The sequence below is a fragment of the Amyelois transitella genome, chromosome 4, assembly GCF_032362555.1.
Source record: "Amyelois transitella isolate CPQ chromosome 4, ilAmyTran1.1, whole genome shotgun sequence".
NCBI classification, from domain to species: Eukaryota; Metazoa; Arthropoda; class Insecta; order Lepidoptera; family Pyralidae; genus Amyelois; species Amyelois transitella.
The window spans coordinates 11220582-11237333 of record NC_083507.1 but is presented as its reverse complement, the minus strand read 5'-3'; the positions used below and the strand labels follow the sequence as shown (position 1 = coordinate 11237333).

The window sequence follows — 16752 nt, the reverse complement described above, 5'->3', positions numbered from 1 at the left end:
ATTCGTGACAAAAAGTGCTGAAGTGGGCACAACTGATCACAGACTGGACCCCAAGATGTGGAACAGTTAGTAGGGGAGGTCGACAGAGAAGGAGATGGGCAGATAGTATACGACATACCACAGGTGCCTTGTGGGTGAGGCTCACAAGGGACTGGAAATAGTGGAAAGATCTGGAGGAGGCCTTTGTGTCTAAAGGACACGCTGATGGAGACTGATTTGTTTTTATTATAACAGTTGTATATGTGTAATTGTAAATCTGTTAGTCAGCAATTAAGACTTGTGAAATTTGAAATTGAATCATAATCCAATATTAAGGGTTAAGGTTCCCCTGCAAAGGTCAAGGAAACCAGCCGGGAGTCACTGTGTAAAAATCTGACTGACCCAATCCAGGATCATGATCGAAAAGGCACATCAAGGCTCCTCTTCAAAGAACTCTTCTTAGTTATGTTCATTAAAGTAATGTTCAAACAAATTTAATGATCAATCACTGTCGCTCTTGGGAAATAAGTATCTATTGTGAAGATTAAAGTGTAGATACTTATAACTACAACCACTTTTTCTTTGTAAATGACTTAGGCAGAGTTTAAGAGGATCAAAGCACTAATTATATACATTTTAATAGGTTAATAACAAGTGCATCAGTGTACCTGTTCTGTATTCAGAACAACAACAGATAAACTTTATATACGAGATCTGTGGTGTTTATACTTATATAGACTTACGGTAAATGCGAGCTGCATTTCTTCAGAACATTCATTTTCACTTCGGCAGTTTCTTGGAATGATGAACGTAACTTTTATGTCCTCAGTCATCTTGAGCTGCTATGAAAAATTTTGATTATAACTACAAATTCATTTGTCATGTGTAAAATATGCTTTGAAAATAACAAAACACTTAATTAAAACTGCTAATTGCTTAAAACTTCACCTTTTTGGCTATTGTTTACATTATATTTCACTCATTCCCTCCTTCGCGGTCTCTTCGCGGTCGCCACAGTTTTGTCTGTCATGTCAATGTCAAAATCAATTTATAATTTTTGCGCTCCTAAAATGCTGCAAATTTTTACAACTAGGTCCAATCGGCACCTCTGCACGTATAGAGAGTCTTTAATTTCAGTTGTCTATGCAAGCACTATTAACGTCAACAAATCGATTTTCTCTCTGACATCTCTGTGACATTCCCATATTGAGGTTATAAAAATGTGATGCGAGATCTCCGAAGGCAAACAGTAAATTAGTTTTTAAAATCATAAATAAATTCCTTCAATCATGTTGTACGATGATTTTAAACCTATTGTTGACCTGGTGTTAAATAATTGGACAGCGTTACAACTTGCCGTTGAACATGGAATGGGTGCTCCAGGCGGGGAAAAGGTATTTAATACAAGTTGTGAATATACTACTACTTTAATATATATACCGAACAGATTACTTCTTTTAACTGCTACATTATTTGCATATTTACTCCTCTTTCTAAAGAAATAATTAGTTTCATACAAGTACATAAACATGTACCATCACGCCTGTTTCCAGAGGAGTATGTAGAAGAAACTAAGTTAAGACTTTTCTTTTCAGACAGCACAGTTGATGTCTGTGTACATAGCTCGATATTGTGTTGAAAATATTGCCGACAAAGATGAGCTAACTGAAGTTATTGAAGATCTAATGGATGAAGAGTTTGATACAGTTTGCCATGATAATTCTCCAAAAGGTACGCAAACAAATAAAAGATTTTACCTTATCCTATTGGATAATTAAAACAGTAAAACATTTTAATAGCTACAAAATGACAAATTACCCAAAATTCTCATACAAATATTAATTTTTAACTTTTATTGTATTATAGGTATATTAATGTTATAATTTTTGTTTAATTAAAAATTTTTCAGTGGTCTTCTACTTCATTTTTTAGAAAAAGTTATATCACATACCACTAATGACAATAAATAATTAATGTGAATCAAATTAGTTTTTTAACAAATTTATTACAATGATAAGGCAATTAAAGAAAATGCATTAAAATTACCCACAATTATGTTTCAATAAATGTTCTATTTAAGGAATTTATTTCTTTCAGAGATAGCAACATTACTATTATTATTTCTTGGTATGCTAAAGGAAGGCCGACATGACGAACTACGAGCTAGGATTGAAGCCATGCCAAAGTGTCAGAAATGGCTAAGCCAGCCCATACATGAGTCTGTACCTCCTCAGGTAAGAATTAACCTTCCGAGCTCCTTAAATATGTTAGGTTGTCTGTCTGAAACTTTGCTGATGCTCCAAGTACATTTTTATGTCCAAATAATTATAACTATCATTCATGCATATAGTCACTTCTATGTATATCCCTTGCAGGGTAGACAAATAACTTAGATGAAGTTTATAAGCCCATCCTGTCAGCTATCAGAGGTCTCATTCTTTTTCTATTGGTGCTGGGATTGCTGGGAACCACAGGGCACTTTTTATTGTATCCATTGATTTCTTTTCAATTTCATCTTCAGTGTCACGGCAACCCAGATGATGATACCACAAGCAGTAGTGGAGAAGAAGACATAGCAGATCAACCAATAGGAGAAGCTTCATCATCCCACCAAAGTCAAGAACCGGAGCCGATGGACGAGGATTTAGGACCAGGCTGGACGGTAGTGCGAACTAGAAGGAAGAAATAGGCAGGGATTATAGATATATAATTTGTCATGTTTTATAGTAAGTAAGGTAATAAGACGGGCCGTAAAAAATATAATGTGCCACTGGTCATTTGGTTTTCTCTACTGTACAAATCTATACTAATATTATAAAGCTGAAGAGTTTATTTGTTTGTTTCTTTGAACGCGCCAATCTCAGGTACTACTGGTTCGAATTGAAAAAAATATTTTTGTGTTGAATAGACCATTTATCGTGGAAGGCTTTAGGCTAAATAACATCACGCTGCAACTATAAGGAGCAAAGAAATAATGGAAAATGTAAAAAAGCAGGGTAAATTATTCATCCTTGAGGGCTTCAATGATGCCCAAAATAACTATCACATGCGGATGAAGTCGCGGGCACAGCTAGTTGAATATAATATGTCAATATCTTTTCCACTGATACCATTGACACATTAATTTTTTGGAAGATTTGCCCTCAAGTATTGGATACTCAATCATCAAGTATTTGACATAAAAAGTAAGAATGCTGTGAGAAATTGTACCAGATCTCATATATTTGAAGCATGACAGTGCAAAAAGTCTAATGCAAGTTTAACTTGCCAAAACATAATTTCATATCATTATCCAAGTTATTGTGAATCATTTGTATTGCTGGTAGAAATTTTCTTATTTATTCATATAATTACAATATTTGGTAAAATTTAAAAACTTAAATATCCTTTGATTATTCCTCATAAAAAATTTATCACTGGCTACTGTTTTGTGAATACTTGTTTGTAAATTTGTATATCTGAACTACCTTGTATTTCAAACGAATAAAAATCATCATGATTGAATATTATATGAAATATTTTAAACATTCTTCATTGAAAATTTGTTTGTCTTTAACGCTAATCTGCCGATTACTAGAAGATGAAGTTAATTTAACACAAATTTTTACAATGTGATAAATTTTAACTACACACACCTATCCAAAGCTGGTCTGGTCTAAAAGAAATAAATAAAAAAATATAGTTTTGCCTCTGGTTCTCTTCCCGCACTTATTGTAAAAGTCAATCAAGGGAAAGACATTTTAATTTGGGATTCTTTTAGGTGATAGTCTAGTATCCTGTCACTATTTGAATCTCAAGTTCTTCAATAAATGTATGATGTAATCACATAAATTTTTCAGCATCAGAAGAGCGATCACGAAAATCACGTACGCGCTTATGAAAATTTTATGTTATTTTAAAGGAAAAGAATCTAAAAACTTTCATCATAAGTACAGAAACGTGTTTTCAATTTAGGTTCATAAATTAAGGTGTGACATAGAACTATTTTATCATTGTGGTACATGTTGTAATTGTTTTACTGTTACATGTATTCGTTAATTTATATTTTAACAAATAAATAATGTTACGATTTAAATTTATTTTTCTTAATTTAACCCATCTCTGTTTATAAAAATAAAACATATTTTTTGTTTGTTCAATTTGTGTGGGCTGCAGTCTGTTTAATCAATATCTTAATACTTAGTAGGTAATGTTTTACAAAACTGGACATTATTGCACGCTATGAGGTACAGAATAAGTTAGTTGATCGTAGACGTTGTGTGCAGAAACGCTGAAAATTTTCTTTTTCTCTTAATTATTTAATTAAAAATATCATATTATCAAGTTAAAAACAAGAAAAATCATATTTGTTCAGGGTCAATTACCAACAAATTAAGATCTAGGCCAGAGTTCCCCAAACTTTTTTGTGTCGTAAACCTGTTCTTTCTCCATTTCAAAAACCAATGTTTTAGTTTTACATACGTTTTCTTTCATTCCTTTCTTATTCAAAGCTACATGCATACAGTTTACCATCTCCTGTAACTCTTCCGCTGATGACGCCAGTATAGGTAACTTGATCGTCGGCTCGGCATAGAGAAGACATTTGACGAGTAACTCATTCATATAAGATAGTATGATGTAAGTAAATAGCTATCAATGTTGAGATCCACTATCCTGGACCCTCATTTTCATTTCATGGACCCCCAATTTGTTTTCGCTGACGTAGACCTCTTGCAATTTGTCATAAATCCCTAGAGGTCGATATAGACTACTTTGGGAATCACTGGTTTAGGCCAACAATAATCCTCTTTATATTTGTGTAATGCTCAGCGGCGTTAGCATGGCACGCGAGACGGGGTTCGCTATCTACCTATCGCTGTTTCGCTTTTATTATGACGTGAAACCGGACAGCTATAGTTTATCGCGCGATAAAACGTCGTCACTCTCACGCGCCTGCAATGCTTATATTTGGATACATACATACATATTATCACGTCTATATCCCTTGCAGGGTCTAACAATCTTGAAAAGACTGATCGGCCACGTTCAGTTGTTTGGCTTAGATACTGATAGAATGGAGATTCAAGTAGTAACAGGTTGCTAACTAATATGCCTAAAAGAAGAATCCCAAGTTTATAAGCCCATCCCTTAGTCGCCTTTTACGTTATCCATGGAAAGAGATGGAGTGGTCCTTCTATTATTTTTTAGTTTGGTGCCGGAACTAAAAATCACTTATATTTGGATTTCAATTGCTAAGTCTTTTGATTATAAATAAATGCTACTGTCAAAAACAGCTGTCACTTGTTATGTCTATGTCACGATTATTCGCTTTTGGCTTTTGTGGAAAGAAAATTGTGGTTTTCTCAATTTGTTTGTAATTTGTGTTTTCATAATTTTATGTATAAAAATTCTATCATTTACATTTTAATAAATTAATGTAAACGTTACAACGCACTATAAATATGCCATTAACCGCTCGTCAAAGAAGTATACACAATAAAAACGGCGCTAAAAGGAGTGCAAGTTTCACTAAAGGGAAGCGAAAAGCTAGTGAAGGGTAATAAATATAATTTTTCGTCATTTGCGGCTATTTTATTAATGTGAACTTATTCAATTGACATTTTATTATGTTGTTTAATAAAATAATGCCTCTGTTTATGTTACTTTTATCAAATGCTTTTGACTCTTTGTTCGTCGCTATTGGCGCAGCTTGGCGCTTTTCCAGGTGTACGCACGCACTTTCGAAGGTAAAAACAAGCTTATGACGTTATTGAGCTCGCTAATTGAACTAACATTTTCATTAGTTTAATAAATAAAAGCTTTGTGTTTATTTGTTATACAAAAGTTGCAGCTTTTCACTGCATACATTTTGAATATGTATATTTGGCCTATATAAAAGGCTTGTGCCTGATATAAATAAATGGGCATGTTTCTGAGCTATGCACAAACAGCTCAGGTGTACTATAACAAATTCATCCCTTAGATATACTGCAACCCTTAGAATCCTATGTAAGACAAGTCCCAGAATACATTTGCCATATTAGATTTGATAGATAGATACTCTTTTAAATAATATTTTAGTAAAACCTATATTTTATTTTTGCACACTATGAGTAAGTAGAGTACCAAACTGCCTGTGTGACTAACTTATTGTTCATTAAAATCTATTCCCTGTTGCACCACAGTTTGACATTTTATAGTGTTAAAATTGAGCCTAATAAAGGCTAGCAATAAAGTCCGAAATCTAAATATTTAAAAGGACACTGACTGACTTCACATATCATCACACAGCCAAAAATCTCTGGGTCTAGAGATTTGAAAATTAGCATGTAGCCTAGAGAATATTTTCTGAAATTCCTGCAAGAACCAAAATGATATGAATGTGGATAAAAGGTTCTACATATAATAAAAAAATTCGAGATTTTACAGCAGAAATTGGCAGAGGTACAACCAATTTTAATAAGCCATTTATATCACTTTGATTTTTTAAATATTCCAGGGAATTCCTAGTAACAAATGCCCCATCAGACCTCCGAAGCATTACATACCCTGGTGGAGCTATAGCCCTGACGTTATTAGTGGCCGCTCGTCTTTTATCAGCTTACTACGGACACATATCTGATTGTGACGAAACATATAATTACTGGGAGCCTTTGCATTATTTAGGTAAGCAATAATCCATATATGTTTGATATTCGTATTAACCTAGCAAGACCAATATATTTGTTTGTTTTTTTTTTGTTTGTAATATCATTATTATAAATATAATTATTATATATAAAAATAAGCATATAAATTTACAGTCACAAGAAATAGTACATAGTTATAAAAGAAATAAATCACTGGCAATGGCGACTTTTGATTTAGTTTTTCGAGCAGAAAAACTATCTCTTTTTCGCTTTTTATTATGATGTTTTAACAGAACAGCAATACTACGGGGCAGGGCCCTCTCCTGTTGGCTTCCCTCGACTGCCTCCCAAAAAACTAACAGAGCCCTTCACATTTCAATATTATTTCAGTGTACGGCAATGGTCTACAAACATGGGAATACAGTCCAGCGTATGCTATCCGCTCATACATGCCGCTGTGGCTGTTCGCAGTACCGGCCAAGATCCTGTCCTTTGTCATGACTCCTGTATCGGTGTTCTACGTCCTGAGAGGATTGTTAGCAGTTCTGACTGCCTGTTCGGAACTTATGTTCTATAAGTATGTATATTATGTTTTTGAAATTGAAGAAATCTCTTTGGATAAGTTCATGATAATTGATGCGTATGGTTCTGGGCACTTTAAAGAGGACTGCTTCAGCTCTTTTCTATGGATGTCGTAAAATTCGCCTAAAGGAATGGCTAATAGATTTGAGATTCGCCATGTAAGCAATGGACAAAAAATAATGGCTGGCTACTTAAATCAACCCTTGAACATATCTCTTTCTTTGTTGTTTCTTTCTTGGCAAGTGGTCGTGGTCAAAATGAGCCCATGTCGTGTGATTCCCAGCATGAATTTAAATAAAAGGAGCACTCCTTCTTATTCCCTTGGATTTCGTAAAAAGCGACTCACTGATATTGTTCTTGTAAACTTGGTATTCTTCTTTTTGGCGGGATGTCCTAAAAGGCGACTCCACTCCACTGGCGATGTGCTAGCAACCTGTCACTTTTTGAATCTCAGTCCTATCAATAAGCCAAACAGCTGAATGTGGCCTGTCAGACTTTTCAAGACTGTCGGCTCTGTCTACCCCGCAAGGAATATTAACGTGATTATATGTATGTGTACAAATAATCAATTAAATAAAATGTTTAAGGGCCGTTTGCCACGAGTTCGGCGTGCACGTGGGCCGCGTGTGGTTGTGCCTCACGCTTCCGGCAGCCGGCTGCTTCGCGTCGAGCGCCGCTATGTTACCATCAGGTAAATCATACTATCATACTATCTTCATGCATGAAGAGAGTTATGAATGTGGATGAAGCGAAGGAAATATGCAGCATTCGGTCATGTGGAGAGGATGAATGAAAGCAGGTTGACTAAGCAGATATACGAGGAGAGTGTGGAGGGAAAGGTCGGAGTGGGAAGACCTAGACGAACGTATCTTGATCAAATTTTTGACGGCCTCTGTGGTGCAGCGGTAGTACGCTTGTCTGTGACACCGGAGGTCCTGGGTTCGAATCCCGGCCAGGGCATGATGAGAAATGAACTTTTTCTGATTGGCCTGGGTCTTGGATGTTTATCTATATAAGTATTTATTATAAAATATAGTATCGTTGAGTTAGTATCTCGTAACACAAGTCTCGAACTTACTTCGAGGCTAACTCAATCTGTGTTTTAAAAAAAAAAAAAAAAAAAATTAAGGACGTCCCGGTAAAGGGTCAGGTCAAGAGTATCCGAAACCGCCGAGCTTGCATGAAGAGAGTTATGAATGTTGATGAAGCGAAGGAAGTGCGCAGAGGTCGTGGCAAGTGGAAAGGGGGTAGTATCTGCTTACCCCTCCGGGAAAGAGGCGTGATTTTATTTATTTCTTTATTTATTGACAATAACCAACCCTATCCTAGCAACCTGTCACTATTTGAATCTCAATCCTATCTTAAGCCAAATAGCTGAACGTGGCCTATCAGTCTTTACAAGACTGTAGGCTCTGTCTACCCCGCAAGGGATATAGACGTGATTATATGTATGTATGTATGTACCAACCCTATCATTACAGTGTGACCCAATGCGATAGAGTAGCTAATTAAATTACAATTATATTAAGCAAATTATTTGAGTACTTATGAGGATAATTCATATAACATGGCTCTATTATTATGTATGTGCATTTTATCGCACCACCAACTTAAAGTTTTTCTGTTCGGTCAGCTGGTTGACTGGTAGAGAATGCTAAGTCCGCAAGTCCGCTTTTTGTTATTTTTTTTTTTTTTTGTGCAAAGTTTTAAATAAATAAAGCCAGGAGGAAGATTCTACATGTACTTTTTCTAAATAATTTAAATAAATATTTTTCTTTTTTTTTTTTTAACGAATAATTGCTTTAACTTTTGTTCCCAGCGTGGAGTAGCGCGCTGTGTTCCGGCGCGCTAGCGTGCTGGTGGCGCCGGCGTTACCCGCAGGCGATTCTGCTCACCGCGGCTACCACTTTACTCAGTGAGTTTATTTTGCAAATTTTAATTAATTAAAACCCGCCGTTTGATTACCTTTGGCATAGATATAAAAAAGAATAGGACCACTCCGTCTCTTCCCCATGGAGATTGTTAAAGGCGACTAATGGATAGGCTTATTAAATTGGGATTCTTCTTTTAGGCGATGGGCTAACAACCTTTCACTATTTGAATCTTAATTCTATCATCCTATCCCTCAGGAATCCATGGAAAAGTGAAGGAGTGGGCCTATTCTTTTTTATTATAAGTGCCAGGAACCGCACGACATCACTACCTATACCTTTACCTTTTTTAAACCTTAATTCTCCCCAGATCCGCTTACTGTTTTTTTTTTTTTTTTTGGAAATTGGAATTTAATGGAAATTGGCAACAGTTACGAAATTGCGAGAAACTGATAAAAACGTTTTTCCTTTTTTTTTTCAGGCTGGCCATTTACAGCTATAATTGGTCTACCCATAGCCATAGACATGGTGATTATCAAGAGACAATTCGTGGACTTCTTCAAGTGGTCTATATTGTCTCTGCTCCTCATTTTAATACCGACTATTGCCGTGGACTCCTGGCATTATGGAAAGTTGACCGTCGCCCCGTGGAATATAGTAGCTTATAATGTGCTGACTGAGCATGGACCAGATTTGTACGGCGTCGAACCCTGGACTTTCTACTTTGTGAACGGGTTCCTCAACTTCAATATTGTTTGGGTGAGTTTATATTTATAACGTTAAACCACGTGATATCTCCGTTCGCGACGATTGATTTCAAAATCGGATGATTTTTTAAAATACCAGTTAAATTTTCTGATAGTTCTGATAGGTAATACTATATACATGTGTCTTGTCTAATAAATTGAGATAAGAAATTTTAACAATAATTCTATTAAAACGCACTTATTTATCTTTGATTAAAAGCGACATTCGTTCCATCTTTATGGAAAACAACTTTTACCAACCTTACAATACCAAAATTACTTAATAACGTACCATCAACATTGAAAGAAGAAATTAATACCAAAAAACTTTAAAACAAAATTAAAAAAATACTTTCTTTATAAATTTCAGCAAGCATAATTCACCCCGTGTGGTACCGAGACATTCTTCACTTGTATTTCACTAAGTGCGATGCGTAGCATTGCATTTGTAAAACTACCTACATTTTATGGATGTTCAACGATGAGTGCCAGTGTACGTTCAAACCTACATATTATGGTTTTTGTTACACTGTAGCAGTTAAATGTATGTATGTAATGTAAAAATATCTAAGTTTAATACATACATACACATACATATCGTCACGTCTATATCCCTTGCGGGGTAGACAGAGCCAACAGTCTTGAAAAGACTGAATGGCCACTTTCAGCTATTTGGCTTAATGATAGAATTGAGATTCAAATAGTGACAGGTTGCTAGCCTGTCGCCTAAAAGAAGAATCTCAAGTTTATAAGCCTATCCCTTAGTCGCCTTTTACGACATCCATGGGAAAGAGGTGGAGTGGTCCCATTCTTTTTTGTATTGGTGCCAGGAACCACACGGCGCAATTCTATTAAAACGCACTTATTTATCTTTGATTAAAAGCGTCATTTGTTCCAGGTGCTGGCTCTGTCGTGTCCGCTTCTCCTATTGGCGTGCACGGCGATCACGTCGCGGTCGACTGCAAGGGCGTCGTTCTGCGCCCCCTATTGGCTGGATTTGATGCCGCTAGCGCTGTGGTTGGCTGTGTTCATGATACAGCCGCATAAGGAGGAAAGGTAATGTAATCTATTGTTTTGATTCATTTATAGTATTTATTAATACCGAAAAGCATCTTTTAAATTTGTAAATACATATAGACACATGTAGACAATAAACATAGAAATACCTTTGTATTGCAGACATATCGAACGTGGTATACTTTTCTTTATTTTAAGAATCAATTGACTCAACTAACGCCATTACCGCAAATTGTTATCTCCAATTTATTGCATCAATACTGTTTTATCATACAATAATGGATACTAGGCGTAGTCGGTAAAACAGTACATTCTTGTTTAACTACTATGTCCCAATGATAGATGTTATTTGTAATGTATATCACATGGGTAACTTTGTATGTGTTATGTTATAAATAACGTGGTTAAGATATCAATGCCGACACCAATAGAAAAATAATAGGATGACACCATCCTCTTTCCCATTTATGTCGTAAAAGGCGATTAAGGGATAGGATTATTATATATTTGGGATTATTCTTTTTGGCGATGGGCTAGCAACCTGTCAATATTTGAATCTCAATCCTATCATTTAGCCAAACAGCTGAACGTGGCCTTTCAGTCTTTTAGAGACTGTTGGCTCTGTCTACCCCGCAAGGGATATAGACATGATTATATTTATATATGTAGTTAAGATAAGGTATAGATTAAATAAATTAAGTATGCAAATGTATTTGAGGGATCTGTTACAATAGTGTTCTTATTGAATAAATAAATAAATGAATGAATAAATAATAATATTAATTAATTAATTGCAGGTTTCTCTATCCAGTGTACAGTATGATAGTGCTGGCCGGCGCCATATCACTTGACTGCCTCCAGAAAATGACCTTCGCGGTGGGCACGGAACTGTTCCGGTGGAGGAAAGAGAGGGAGCGAAGGCACTATCTCGCTTACACCGGCCCATTGATGGTCATGTGTGTCATTTTGGCTGGGGTTTTAGGTATGAATCCGTATTATTTGCCGTGTGGTTCCCGGCACCAATACAAATAAGAATAGGACCACTCCATCTCTTTCCCATGAATGTCGTAAATGGCGACTGAGGGATAGTGTGGAGTATGGAGAAGGACTTATGATACTTTTCATCCCGGGAAAAACTTACAGTTTCCATGGAATTTGCGAAAAACCTTAAAAAAATATTATGCGATAAATTTGCTCGAGCGAAGCTGCAGGCAAAAGCTAGTTAGGAATATATTTAAATAGTTATTATTTCGAATTCTGTCAATTATTAAGATTCAAGTTAAATATTTAATACAATAATTGGAATTCTTCTTTTAGGCGATGGGCTAGCGACCTGTCACTATTTGAATCTCAATTCTATCATTAACCCGAACAGCAAAACGTGGCAATAGGCCACGTTTTGCTGTCTTTCAGTCTTTTAGTCTTTCAACACTGTTGGCTCTGCCCACCCCGTATGGGATAAAGACGTGATTATACGAGTACGTAACTATTGTCACCAGGTATATCCCGCACAATGTCGCTATACAACAATTACCACGGTCCGATGCTTTTACTCCGCTCGCTGCCACCATCTGGCGGGAAACTCTGCTTCGGCAAGGAATGGTATCGCTCCCCGTCGCAGTTCCACTCCACACAGCACGTGCGGTTCATTGACAGCGAATTCTCAGGACAATTGCCTGCTCCTTATAGAAATACTTCCAATGGTAAGTTTGTAGGTGTATCAATGTATATATACTAACGCCATCTAGCGAGAAACTCTGCTTCGGCAAGGAGTGGTATCGCTCCCCGTCGCAGTTCCACTCCACACAGCACGTGCGGTTCATTGACAGCGAATTCTCAGGACAATTGCCTGCTCCTTATAGTAATACTTCCAATGGTAAGTTTGTGGGTGAATCAATGTATATATACTAACGCCATCTAGCGAGAAACTCTGCTTCGGCAAGGAGTGGTATCGCTCCCCGTCGCAGTTCCACTGCACACAACACGTGCGGTTCATTGACAGCGAATTCTCAGGACAATTGCCTGCTCCTTATAGTGACACTTCTAATGGTAAGTTTGTAAGTGAATCAATGTATATATACTAACGCCATCTAGCGAGAAACTCTGCTTCGGCAAGGAGTGGTATCGCTCCCCGTCGCAGTTCCACTCCACACAGCACGTGCGGTTCATTGACAGCGAATTCTCAGGACAATTGCCTGCTCCTTATAGTAATACTTCCAATGGTAAGTTTGTAGGTGAATCAATGTATATACACTAACGCCATCTAGCGAGAAACTCTGCTTCGGCAAGGAGTGGTATCGCTCCCCATCGCAGTTCCACTCCACACAACACGTGCGGTTCATTGACAGCGAATTCTCAGGACAATTGCCTGCTCCCTATAGTAATACTTCTAATGGCAAGTTTGTTAGAAATTATATTTGGTCAATCAATGTATGTATGTATACTAATGGTCGTGCACCAATGGCCTTTTTCTGGGTTATGTATATTAGTTTGAGTGCTAACCGATGATCTTGCGCCGAGGGAAATCAGTCAACTGAATGTATGTACACCATGTAAACCATGATCAAATACGGATTACAAAAGGAACAAAAGGGTTGAATCTAAGAATAATTTTGTTAGGATTTTTGCATGATCTATTTGCATTTATTTATTGAGTCATCATCCTGGCGTATTCCTACTTGTATCCTTATCCTCTTCAAATGACCCTGGATGAAGTAAGTCACGTTTTTACACGAAGGTTTCATTTATTTCTTGAGGTTTCATTTATTGCATATCAAAGTGATTGCCTTAGGAATTATGGCGACTAATCTTTTTCATTTTTTTGTTTTGGTTCAACCCAGACACTTTTGGCCCAGAGACTCAGAGACCAGCCTTATTACCTCTGCGCTACAGGGACATAAAATTTGTCCTCAAAAATTTAATAACATCAACATTCTTTCTTACAGCCACACGGCTCATCCACCCGTATTTCAACGACCAAAACGTAGGCGACAATCGAACCTACGTCCTACCATCTCAGTGCCACTTCCTCGTCGACTCGGACATCGGTACCCCCACCGCCAGACAACCACACTACCACAAAGACGGTGGTACTTGGGAAATCGTAGCTTCGGTACCTATTTTGGATGCGGAAAAATCACATAGAATTTTTAGGGCGTTCTATATACCCGTGTTGTCTAGTAAAAATAAATTTGGCAACCTCTATTTGTTGAAGAATAAGTTGCTGTGAACGTTTGATTGAATGTTATGTCTTCCTATCCCTCGGGACGGGCGTGATTTTTATGTATGTATCATGTGTATATTATGTACAAAAGGTGACATATTTTGAGTTTATTTTTGTAACAGGAATCTTCCTTTTTTAATGCCTTGTGGTTTCCGATACTACAAGAAAAAATAATAGAAGTACCACTTCATCTCTTTCTCATGCATGTCGTAAAAGGCGACTAAGGGAAAGGCTTTTAAATTTTGTATTCTTTTTGTAGGCGATGGACTAGCATAGCTAACTGTCACTACTTGAATCTCAATTCTGTTATAAAGCCAAACAGCCGAACGTGGCCTATCAGTCTCTTCAAGACCGTTGGCTCTGTCTACCCCGCAAGGGATATAGATGTGACTACATGTATGTATGTACTTTTTCTTGGATACAAAGCAACCTTTGTCTTTCTTAGTACAATTTAAGTATATATATATAATATATATATATATACGGGACAAATATATATATATATACGGGACAAATTACACAGATTGAGTTAGCCTCGAAGTAAGTTCGAGACTTGTGTTACGAGATACTAACTCAACGATACTATATTTTAAAATAAATACTTATATAGATAAACATCCAAAACCCAGGCCAATTAGAAAAAGTTCGTTTCTCATCATGCCCTGGCCGGGATTCGAACCCGGAACCCCCGGTGTCACAGACAAGCGTACTACCGCTGCGCCACAGAGGCCGTAGTATAAGTATGTGCGGAATTTAAATAATTCCTTGGTGCAATAATTTTAAGATATATATACATAGGTAAATAATGAAAGTTGGAACCTTTTCGACATTGAGTTTAGCTAAATCCAAAGCTTGTGTAGATTTTATACTTACTAAAATGTTAATAACTGTAGGAAGTATAGTTGCAAAGTTAGTTATTCCTACAGAAGATAGAAGGAGATAAGAGGAGAGAAATAATCAGTTTAAAATTAACTAGATATATTATTGAACATAAAATAAAAATATTTGACAATAAATACCACCTCTGACATTATTTTGTAACTCACAAAACCATGGCAACCGTTGCTATGGCTTATACAAAGAAGGTTGCCTACAATAACCATCGTTAATTTTAATAGTGTAAGTAAATTTAATGATGGTTATTTTTTTGAATTATAAAATTATTTTAACAGTGAAAATAAATTATTTTTACGTTATAAAATTTTTACAAATAAAATATTTAAATAATTATTCCTTAGATACAAGCAGTTGTTGCGTTGATAAATCATGTAATAAAAGATGTTTATGTATATTTGTTCAGTCGATAACTGTTTTCATTAGAAACTTTTATAAAACTTAACAAGAGCAATTAGTTACCATTTGTGTCATACAAATTTTAAGAGTACGTTATATACCTACAGTGCTCGACAAGTAAGTTTATAGGACTACGGTTATTTTCTTTAATTATTCTGAGGTATACATACAACTGAACGTGCCTTTTCCAGATGGCTCTGTTTAACCCGTCAGGGATAGAGACGTGATTATATTATTGTACGTATACTTAAGTATATACGTATATTTTTATTTATTTATTATTATCTCTTTTACGCACGGCACGCGCCCCATTTCAACGCGTATTTACCCTTCCCTTGATCGGACTTTGCACAATTGATAGGTAAAGGCACGTAAAATCCTATGTAATTTACATATGATATATTGCAACGCGAATGTTTAGAAGTAATATCACATTTTTCTAATTTTATACAGACAAATTAATAATTACACGTATGTATATGATAAGTTTTGCAATTGAGCTAGTCAGTGTTGTCAAAAATAATAAGGTTTAGGCGATAAGTAGTGTAAATAGTACGTATATATTCTTACTTTTGTTCTGATTTGACCTTGACAGGGTCTTTATGTTTTTTTTTAATAAAAAATAATAGTTAATGCGTAAGTAAATAATAATAATGTTTGCATTTTTATAAATTGTCTCTTCGATATCATAATATTGATAATTTTGAAACAATTGTACAATTAGCAGCACATCAACCTACCCAAATAGCGAGTAATTTCATATGCTGTTGATTGTACATAAAACTTGGTCGAATTTATTCTGCAAATAGCTACAATTCAATCCGCTTCTGCTATCTCGCTCACACTTGTACATTATGTAATACAGTAAAGTGAGAAAGGTTATGTGACGTCACAATTTGGCAGTTAATTTGACTGAGTTGTACACGAACCGACATTTTATTGTATAACGAATTATTTTTAATTTATTTATTTTAATAAAAATTGTTTTTACTTGGCACTGGTGTTATTTTTTTAATTTTAGTCAGCTATTTTAACAGCCTAGTAAATTTTTGTGCTTTTGAGCCCTTTCGTCTACATAAAAATGGTAGTAATAAATAATAATTATTGTCTTACTTTCATATAAAATTTTTATTTAATTACGTGGGTTTTTACTTAGAAATAAACAATTGTTTTTTATTACAGAACTCACATTTTATTTATTTTTTTTAAATAAATTAACGCTGTACACAAAATATGTTCTTGCCACAGGGTTTTATTTATTTGAATATTTATTTTCGAGTAGAACCACTCCATATCTTTCCCATGGATGTCGTAAAAGGCTGGTAACCTGTCACTATTTAAATCTCAATTCCATCATAAAGCCAAACATCTGAACGTGGCCATTTAGTCTTCAAGACTGTTGGATCTGCCTACCCCGCGAGGGATAGTAACAT

The 16752-nt window shown here is 35.8% G+C and overlaps 3 protein-coding genes across 3 annotated transcripts in view; 2 read left to right on the top strand and 1 right to left on the bottom strand.

The window, feature by feature from the left end:
* Positions 1 to 921, bottom strand: part of LOC106137291 (DNA topoisomerase 2-binding protein 1-A) — a 29358-nt gene extending 28437 nt beyond the window's left edge. The window contains exon 1 of the mRNA XM_060954488.1: positions 723 to 921. Within this exon, the coding sequence (XP_060810471.1) occupies positions 723 to 812 (90 nt within the window). The 5' untranslated portion in view covers positions 813 to 921. The remainder of the gene's footprint in view (positions 1 to 722) is intronic.
* A 236-nt stretch (positions 922 to 1157) lies between these two features.
* On the top strand, positions 1158 to 2843 carry LOC106137299 (uncharacterized). Its single transcript, XM_013338106.2, has 4 exons — positions 1158 to 1373; positions 1575 to 1710; positions 2077 to 2213; positions 2501 to 2843. The coding sequence occupies exons 1-4, from the start codon at positions 1269 to 1271 to the stop codon at positions 2666 to 2668; spliced, it is 546 nt and encodes a 181-aa protein (XP_013193560.2). The 5' UTR covers positions 1158 to 1268; the 3' UTR covers positions 2669 to 2843.
* Positions 2844 to 5282: 2439 nt separating this feature from the next.
* Positions 5283 to 16314, top strand: LOC106137294 (alpha-1,2-mannosyltransferase ALG9). The gene is made up of 10 exons (XM_013338100.2): positions 5283 to 5515; positions 6458 to 6624; positions 6978 to 7164; positions 7757 to 7860; positions 8989 to 9084; positions 9522 to 9799; positions 10685 to 10842; positions 11601 to 11785; positions 12303 to 12506; positions 13749 to 16314. The coding sequence occupies exons 1-10, from the start codon at positions 5421 to 5423 to the stop codon at positions 14030 to 14032; spliced, it is 1758 nt and encodes a 585-aa protein (XP_013193554.2). The 5' UTR covers positions 5283 to 5420; the 3' UTR covers positions 14033 to 16314.
* Positions 16315 to 16752: the final 438 nt, after the last annotated feature.